The sequence below is a fragment of the Drosophila simulans genome, chromosome 3L (genome assembly GCF_016746395.2).
Source record: "Drosophila simulans strain w501 chromosome 3L, Prin_Dsim_3.1, whole genome shotgun sequence".
Classification (NCBI taxonomy): domain Eukaryota; kingdom Metazoa; phylum Arthropoda; class Insecta; order Diptera; family Drosophilidae; genus Drosophila; species Drosophila simulans.
Genome location: NC_052522.2, coordinates 21,381,634 through 21,391,907, shown reverse-complemented (window position 1 = coordinate 21,391,907; position 10,274 = coordinate 21,381,634). Strand labels below are relative to the sequence as shown.

Sequence of the window (10,274 nt, the reverse complement as noted above, 5' to 3'; positions counted from 1 at the left end):
AATCCTCAGCTACACACGTCGAATGCGTGAGCTAGAGGTGGCATAGTGATAAAAAAACACCTTTTAAATTCCAGTGTAATTAATAATAGTTTAAATAACCTACCTACCTGTATACCATTATACATAAGTGCAATAATGTGGGTATCAGAAATATAGTTGTGCTTGAATAGCAAGACCTACTCGACCACACCACCATCAAATTTCGATCTTTTGAATGTGTACATTTCAATTGCACTGGCTATTGTCTATTAACTCACACGTTATGCAGATAACTCGACCTTCACAAGGTAAAGTCATCAAAGTGAATATGTTGTGCATGTCAATTTATAAGGCAGATTCTCAGAACTTATAAGACCTTTATATACCCAGAGCCATTTTAGTTTCTTACAAAAAAATATTAAATATAAATCCTGTTTTTAAACACCTTAGTTAATCGTTTGTATTATTCAACGCTCCCAGAACGTACACCATTTTCTCACGCACCCATCTCTTCCATTTGGCTAAAAAAGTCCCAGGAAGGAATACAAAAAGTTGGAAGGGGGCTTAACTCCTTTGCATAGCCTCTTCATAGTGCGAAGAGCAATGCAAGGGATTCGAAAAATTCCCAGGCGTTTGCCGCAGCACTGCCGCACATCGCGAGATGGCCATCTAATAAATTCAGCTAATTAATGGCGAGTATGAGAGCATGAGATTGAGCCACAGGCAGCCATGTGGTGTGGAATGGTGTGGAGCAGTGCGGCGAGGTGCACAGCAGTGCGAACCGCACATTAGCAAAAATCTACATGATATTGAGATGCCACAAGGTGCCCGAAGATGAGCCCCAGAATCCTCCGGCGGCCGGTTTGCACACCTGAATCTGAATCTGAATGCCGGCCTCATTATGGCCAAAAGCTGAGCTGGGCAGCCTGCTGGCGGCAATGGCCTTAGATACAGATTTCTTATCATTAATTAATCCCAAGCATGTTAGCTACCGTGTTCGGAGATATAAGGCGCTTCTGGCCACGGATCGCGATCCGCAGTTCCAGCATCTTTCAACTGGCCGCCGGGGGCGGCATCCATCGATTCCCCGGCTGCGGCACACGCCTTATCGCCGGCACGCAATCGCTGTGGTTTGTGTGGCATGCCACCCGCCACCATCTGCCCGCCTTGGCCTCCTCGCACCACTGGAAGGTGTTGGGTCAGCCGGAGCAGGCAAGATAGCACATCAGGAGCAACTTCATTTGCCTAGACTGAGCAGGGTTTAGGTTCTTGTCGATAAGAATACGATCGTTGACTCGTCCAACATTTCCTGCCCTTTGTGGTTCCATCAAGTTTCAAAATACGGTGGCCAAAAAGCTAAAATCGCCCTAATCTTCTGTTTGCCGCTTCAAGCTTACGTACAGAAAATGAGAAATAGCAGATAGATTGATTTGAGATAAATAAATAATTTTCTATAATAAATAATTAATGTAGCCAATGTCTCGTATGGCTTCTATAGCCATTTGCAAGTGGTACCGTCTAAGTGGGATGGCTGTGACACCGGGGCTTTTCATTCAATTTCCCGATCCGATCCGCCGCCACATTACCGCTTTGCCAAAATCGATTCCCCCGGGCCGAGCTGCAAGCTCTCCCCACTCATCGAATCTCGGCCCATCTCATCTCGCCTGGCGTTGTCAACAATGTAATTTATCAGGCAAGCGACATAATTACCTGCCACTTATGGCAATAAAAAAACCAACGCAGACGGAGCGAGACAGCAAAGAAACCTGGCCCGAACCGAAACGAGCCTGGCTGAAAGGCCCGCTGCCTGCATTCAAATGCAGTCCGCCGCTGGGGGGACGAGCGGAAGCTGGGGCTGCAACTGAAGCTGAAGGATTTATGTTCTTACAAAACGCTCCGAGGCGCTTAACAAGTGAGGCAACCAACCGGCGACGAGGGCCATAGATTGATCGTCTTTGCGGAGGTACACTCGAAAAAGTCATCAACATCGATAAAATAATACAGTAATTTAAATTGAATAAAATATATTACATTAAAGTAAAACAGAAATCTAACGGTGGAACCCCATCCACATTTTTCTCCTAAGAATTTTAACCCTATGCATTCTTCTTATGTGCGATTATTAGGTAGAAGGAACTAAATTTATAAATAAAATCTAATTAAATGCATTAGATTGGTTTCCTAGGCAAATTAACATGCCCGCACCTTTTTCGCCACATGTTAACTGAACCGAGCAGAGGAGAAGGAGAAGGAGCCTACGGCAACGGGGCGTGTGGGCAACGAAATTCCCGCCATTTGGTAGCCGCCGTTTAGCGCCTGCCTGTGCAACAGATTCCCACAGACGGCGGCACGCCCGCTTTGATCTCTTTCCCCTTTCCCGACTGGTAGCTCCAAGGGAGATTCGTGCCTTCGAGTCCAAGAGCGTTGACAAGCCACATGAGCATTGTGATCCGGCGAGGACTTAACATATTGGCCAACACTGCGGCTAAGTTGGCCCGTGTGCTGTCCGTCGGGGTTGCACCTGCGGGGGGTGGTGGCCCCCCGTCTCGCGTAAATTAGTTGACAAATGGTGGGGCCTATGCAAAGGGAAAGCGTGAGTGCCTGGACTTCTATTGCCGAGGCTTGATTGTAATGGATGTCATTCTATGGCCCATCGGTACTTATTGGATTAGTTCCAATAGCTCCAATATTTCCCTTTGTGATTTTACATTTGAGCTCGCTTCATCGAATGTGTGCCGATTAAGTAAACTTTAGATTGTGCAAGTAATTATTGACATACCTGAAAATGCTGCTTAATATTTATATAATACCATCCTTTCGGTCCGAAAATATGTTCATTGAATTAATGACCCGTAGTTCGACAACGCGCGATTCGATCGGCATCCACTGTTCAAGCCGCGTTTCCCCACCGATTCCTTATGGCTTCCAGCCAAATCTAACTCATTCCTCGCCATATATGTGAGGCTTTGGGCCCCTCCACGATCCTCCGATTCTCAGTCACCCCGTCCCCAGGAAACCGTCATAACATAACCGTACAGAGCAGCCCGCAACACGACGGAACAATAGCAGAGGGACTTCTGTTGACCCCGCCAGGTGAACCCACCTGTTTGCGGGCCTTATCAATTGCCGTTAGGTGGGTCGGGCCAAATGGAGTCGACTCAGTTCGTAAAGCGCAGGAATCGCCAGACAAATTCATATTTTATTGCCGCAACCATGGACGGCCAAAGGCATTAACAAACAATGCCACGGCAACAACGGCCAACAAGAAGATCAATGCAAAAGCAAATATTTTCACTCCGCGGCTGCCTAATCTGAATCCGAGCGCAACAGCTCCTGGTCGCCTGCCTGGCCATTGTTTTTGCCGCTGGTGCCGCTCCGTTGGATCGGATGCCTCCTGCTCCTCCCGCTGCCCCTGCTCCTGTTACTCCCCCTTGGCCAAACTGCATTTCGGACATAATTTTCATATGTCGCTCTGGCAGTTATAATCACGTTCACAGCTCGTTAGCCGAATACGAATACAAATAAAATTACCAAAAAAAAAAAAAAACAAACCCGAATTTGAGCCACAACCCACCTGCAGCTCCTCCACACTGTCTGCATGGCCATAATTGTCGGGAACCAGCATGTCGCACATGAGGATGGCTGGCTGGCTGGATGGTTGGATAGCTGGCCATCTCCATATTGACCATTAGGCGGGCCGAGAGTGCGTTTTGCATTTTGTGCATCTTCATCGATTTCACCATTTGGCGCGCGGTGCATAATTGGTAAGGCCAGGAGCGACCAAGTCGGGCCCAAGCCTCCACAGGTGCACATGGAATTATATTGCCAAAATTAATTAATTTAATTTGGAAGCTGTATGCTTATTTAAAATAAAAACAAATGCTTGATAAAATTGTATAGAGAACAATCTCATGTATAAATGCATTGAGAAACCTCTTTCACTAAATTGAAAAAAACTTTCGATCAAGAGTAATTTTTGTTAATAGTTAAACAATAATCAATAACCTATTAGAAATAAGTATTAGTTATTTCTCTCCGTGTACGGTATCACGGCAGAGTCAAAGCAGCGGCACGTTTTTTGCCGCTGATGATTACCGATATAGTAGCCGGTGGAAAACACGTTGGATGCGTGGAAATCTCCAGCTTTTGCATCCACCACAAACTCAAGTGGGTAAGAAAATTCACACTATTCCGCCGTTTGAAAATGGGTGGATCTCGATGTATAAAAGAAACTTTGAAACTCCTAAGGTATTTTAGAAAACGAGCGAAATTAACTTTTCGAAGCTATAGCTAAGTAAAAATAGAAATGTATTAAGGGAATCGTATGACAAATAGTTATGCAATTGCGAAGCCTAATCTAAGACAACGGCCATATTGCTCAATTTAGATTTAAATAAAAAGAAGCCAGCTTAGCCGATCTTATAATATTTTTGTACCTTGCAGAAAGTAGATCGATTTCATTCAGAAGAGTGCAACTATTCTCATCATGAATTTTTTCCGACAACCTTTTTGTTTTGCAACTCGGAACCGACAGCTGTCATAGGAAAAATCGAAATAAAAGACTAAATATGTACACCAGTTTTATGACAATAAATAAAATCGGTCCTAATTGAATAATCATGGGACGAGTGTATAATATATCTGACATAGAAACAGTCGAAAAATTAGAAGCATGTTGTGCTTGATCACATATGTAAGTATGCGAAAGGAATAAACTTTGGACGACTATAATATACACAAAGCTGCCAAAGGGATATTGGCAAATTATTTTCGATAGTAAGAAATACGACAAAAGTATACATATGTGAACAAAATGAAGCTAACTAAATTACTTATACAATATCAAACTTTAAATAAAGCGCCAAACCCAACACCACACGCTTTTTTCTTTATTTCCTGATCTGGTAGCGCTCTTGGAAATTTTTTTCCCAGTATGGCAATGTTGTCAAATCGTTGCTTATGAGTTCTGGCTTAATTTGAATTGTGTCAGCCATCAGGAGATCGTTGGAGAAGATGGCCAATCTCTTCTTGGCCAGCTCCAAGCGCCCCGGAACGCAGCAAGAGGACGATGGCATAGCTTTATTGAAGCTGCAGACGCTCCTCGTCCGAGAAGGAAACGTCCATGATGCAGTAACGACGTCTATCTTAAATGGGACATTTGGGCATCACAAAGGTGCTGATGGCCTTAACGGGGGTGCGTTCATGCGCCTCCGTCGGTAGTCCATGATGATGCTGTCCTTGAGGCCCGTCTCCTTTGACTCGCACAGTTTGATGATGGATAAGTCAGTGGACAAGCGATCCATAGCTATGGATAGGGCAATCAGACTACGGTCCGATGATTAGCACAGTCCTGCTCTTAATATATTATATTTGTGAAATTCCCTATATATATGTAAATTCAATTTAATGATCAGCACCAGCACCACCCTCGTGGCCATGCTAAGCAGCCACCGCAATTCCTCCAGGCTGCACAACATCGTCATTTCACTGGGAACCACTCATTTAGCTGGAACGACTCGTGCTTCTTCATTTGTTGCGTTGCGACTAAGTCATCTGGAGCCCATGACAGGTTTCTTAAATATGAGATCCGTCTCTACCTTAGACATCTCGCAGATCAGTTAGGACAGGGACTCCGAGACATTCTCCTGCCTGTCTGCTCCCTGATTCTACTTCCAAACGGTGATTCTCGACCGTTACAGGAGAAGTTTTCTGGCCTGGTCAAAGTCGATCCGATCGCTGCATGACTGTTCGGATTTATACGCGAAATAGGAGGCTAAATAAATAATAATATAAATTATTTATGCAAACTGAGATCTAGCACTAAAAAACTGAGATCTAGCAGCATTAACAGGTGCCAATGATTAATACAGTGTATGAGAGACTAATTATACCCGCTACTCGTAGAGTATAAGGGTATACTAGATTCGTTAAAAAGTATGTAACTGGCAGAAGGAAGCGTTTCCGACTATATAAAGTATATATATTCTTGATCAGGATCAATAGCCGAGTCGATCTAGCTATGCCCTTCTGTCCGTATGAACGTCGATATCTCAGGAATTATAAAAGCTAGAAGGAATCATAAAAACTATTAGGATGATGGAATGCATTCCGACTAACGATGGAAAAGGTTAAAACACGGCAATCTCATTTTATTCACTAATATCTATTGATATCCTACAAAAATTATGAAATTTCGATTTAAGTAACGGGTATCTGATAGTCGGAAAGTCGACTATAACATTCTTTCTTGCTTTCTAACTCTAGCTTTTCATTATATTTTGCCCCGGTTTTTATTAATTATATTATTTGTATACCCTTTACTTGTGGAGTAGAAGGGTATACTGTAAACGATCTCTCTGTACATATTTAACGTAGCCTGTTCCAATGGAAGGACGTTCACATATGCGCATAAATGTGCATATTACGCTGTGTGTTCAAATTAAGCGCTGAACCACCGCCCTCCCGAGTAAACTCAGAGGTACCAATTCGGTTGCACACTTGTCGGGTAATGCAACCTCCTTTGGTGAAGGGTATCTTTCCAGCTTAAGCAACCACAGCCACCATGAAACTCGCACAAGGAGGCCTACCTCGCATGGCGGGGCTTGGTTAAACGTGTTAAGCTTCAGGCATATCATGATGTGTCGTCGATGCTCATCCCATGGTACCGATTAGGGCTCGGTGACCCCCCCTTTCGGCTCCGACAAGCCCGGATTTGGGGACACCTGATGTTGTTACCAGTTTTGGCTTTTAAGCCTGGGACTGGCTCCTTGGTGCATCCTTTCCTACCGCCTTTTGAAGAGAGTGCCAGCGTTGCGGTACACAGTCTCATTGTCTCTCGCGTCCGTGTTACTCCAGAGACATCCCAAACGCCATTTGTGCATCTTATTCCGAGCCCTTTGAGGTCTCGCAGATCCGCATATAGGGGGCAATCGCATAACACATGTTGTCCAGTCTTCACAATCCGCACCGCATGCGGTGACCGTAACCGTGAAAAACCGAAGTTTCGCTCGCTGAAAACGAATCTTACTTCTGAGAGGAAACTAGGAGTAACACGGCAGTGTCTTGTTGGTGGAGACGGCAACGCCGACCTCCGCTCCCCATGCTCCAACAATTCGATTCGAGTACGACCCTCAACGAAAAGCAACAATTCGTCTGCAAACGCGCTGAAACCACACAGTGGCTCCAGAAGCTGGGGAAGTATGTGTATCATAAGGTTCCAAATAAATGGACGGCTGATGGATCCCTGTGGGCAACCTCGTGTTACCATACCTGCTGACTAAACTTGCACTCCTGCCAGAGAAAAAGTGTCTCCACAAGCTGGCTTCTCGGCAGCCGGAGTCGATGAGTCGTCTCATCACGACATCCCACTCCTTTGAAGTCCACGAAGATTCCTAGCATATATTGTGCCGAGCTGGCAGCAACAGTGCTCACGACGTGTCTCCAAGCATCCTCAACGCAGCGTCCTTCTCGGAATCCGAATTGCCATCTGTTTCCATCGGGTAGAACGTCCTTCAATCAGTTCACCCCAATCAGTTGATCCCCTCTAGCACTTTGTCGAAAACTGGCAACAGACAGATACCGCGGGAAGAAGCAGGATTACTCCTATCCTTATCCGGCCCTTGGAGTAGTGCCACCTCACGAGGGCGCTTCCGCTCAGAGGGAAAGTATCCACTTTTGATACATTGGGAGTACAACGTTGTGATTTGCTCGGGAATGGCACCCCACACCGCCTTGAGTATCACCCCGGTCATCCACGGTCCATGCCGGAAGAGCGTCTGCTCTTCAACCTTGCGACACAAGCATCTACCTCAGAGGAATCAATCGGAGGGGGAATCCCATCAGAAATTACAGTGGGTGCCGAAAACTCCGAGACTAGAAAAAAACACCTGCGCAGTCGTGCCAGGTTACGTACTCCCTGCCACCTGAGCGAAGACAACCGAGTTCGGTTGACCTTTTCCGGCCACGGCAAGTCCTAAAGACTTGCCCCTATGGATCGTCCTTGTTCTCTCCCACGAAGCGCCTCCAGTTATCCTCTTTGACCTTCAAAATGAGCTTCTTCTACTGAGCTGAGATGACCCTCAACTCAGACAAGTTGTTGCTCAGCATAGTCGATTGCCCGCGATCGAGCGGGCTGAAGCCGCCGCCTCAGTCTCCTGACCTCTTGGCGTTTAGAATAAAGTTCGGCAGTCCACCACACTATCTTACTTGCGGTCTTCGGTTGGCTCTTGTTCGGCTGAACTTTGAGACCAACCTCGGCAAATTGTTCTTGTTCGCGACGACCTTCTTCATCTCGCTCACCGACGGCATCAATCCAGATCCTCGTCCTCCTTCTTCTCCTGATCCTCGTCCAGATCCTCTAGCTTCAGCGCCGGCGTGGAGGGCGGCAGGGGCGGGATCAGCAGGTCTGGCATCCAGGGCTAGGCAGGGCGTTGAGGGTAGCGGGGAGGAGTTGGTCAGAGCAAGACTCTTGGCACTAACTTCCCCCCACGCGTCTGCCTGCGTTGGCGCCGAGCTCGCCGAGATCGCTTCTACGCCTGCCTCGTCTGGACTTCTTCGAGGCACTGCTGGCGCTCTAGGTACTCGCGTTGCGGTCGCTCTCCATCGGACTTACTCCGATGGTGGCTCCCCCTTCCGTCGACTCCAACAACCGCGTGCTCACTGACAGAAGATAGTTGCTGTAGTGCTCGAGCTCCACCTATTGGTAGAGTGGCTCAAGCAATCCACCGGTCTGGCAGCACTGAACCGTCCCAAGACACGTACTGTAGCAGTGACAACCACCAATAAGCGTTTCCGGCTATATAAGGTATATATATACATATATATTCTTGATCAAGATCAAAAGCCGAGTCGATTTGGCCATGTTCTGCTGTCCGTATTAACGTCGACAACTCAGGAATTATAAAGGCTAGAAGGAATTACAAAAACTATAAGGATGATGGAATGCATTCCGACTAACGATGGAAAAGGTTAAAACACGGCAATCTAATGCTGCTCCTCCGCCAACCCCACCAGGTTGTTTAAGTAGTCCCGCATGAGGTCCTGGTCGTGCGGCGCGATGTTCCAGTGTCGGATACAGGTTCTTATAGCCTGCGTGTCGATCGGGCTGAGGGGCACTACATTTTCAGGATTCTGTCCCGGCTGCAAATAAAATTATGGCGACTATATAAATAATATATATATAATAATATATATATATATAATAATATAATAATAACTGCTTACTGCAAAACGAATGTATAGAATTTGCGAATCTTATTTGTCGTGCCATGGTCGCGCGATATTTTAAACATCGATTAGATATCGATAAGGAATATCCTAATCGCTTCTAAAACGCAAGTCCTAGCATTGTAGCAGTATGAATAGCTAACGCAAAGACAAAAGAGAAAGCTATACCAGGTACCCGTTACTCAGCGAGCGGGTGTGCGAGGGAGAAATTCAAAATTTTGTTGGTGCTATGATCGAAGAACATTAACATCGAAACATTACAAAATTTCTAAAGTTTTTTAGCACTTGGAAGTAAACTACGTAGGTGGCCAAAAGTATTTACACAACGTGCTTTTTTTCAATTGTCAACTAATTGAAAAAAAAAAGCTAGTTGGGTAAATACTTTTGACCGCCTCTGTATTAAATTTTGATAAAATGTGTAATGTTTTTATGTTATAAAAAAATAATAATATTATTAACAAACTTTGTGTCTGCAACATCATTGCAACTTTGTCTCAGCAAGTATTTGTCGCAGCAACAAAAGAGAGTAAGCTGCTAAACATTGCTTATCCGCCCCTTATTTTTTGTTAGAGAGGGAGCTTTTCGTGAGAGCCGAGTCTATTTAAGCTCTTGCAAACATTTATTTCTTTTTATACTGAATCTTACCCGCGTTGCTATTGGTTCCCTCTGCGAATATTTGAAAAATACAGCGGAAGTCCTTTATATCCGATACATTGCGGGGTAAAACAACACGCATATCTTATTTAAAATAAAAGCGCGTTTTCGTACGTTTTTTGGATTCGCGACTTACCAACGCCAACGAATTCAGCATCCCGCTTTTCTAACGGCTTTTCACGAGCGCCGCCGTCGCCGCCGTAGCCACCAAACAAACAATAATAATGAAAAGCGCCAGACAAAAAGCTAAGAGCAAATTGGCCGACCAATATTGTAGTACGGCATTTGTTAATGTTAAGTGTTGACTTCGGCCGAAGTCGCATCGCGTAAATGTTTGCGTGTCAATTGACCAGGTTTTCTGGGCTCTGAAAAAAGGGAGCCGCCGCGTAGTGTAATAAAATCAAAATAAGTTGAAA

General features: G+C 45.3%; 1 protein-coding gene across 1 annotated transcript; it reads right to left on the bottom strand.

Annotated features, from left to right (window-relative positions):
- Positions 1-9,874: 9,874 nt before the first annotated feature.
- Positions 9,875-10,181, bottom strand: LOC27208100. The gene has a single exon (XM_016183725.3). The coding sequence runs from the start codon at positions 10,179-10,181 to the stop codon at positions 9,948-9,950; it is 234 nt and encodes a 77-aa protein (XP_016032895.1). The 3' UTR covers positions 9,875-9,947.
- Positions 10,182-10,274: the final 93 nt, after the last annotated feature.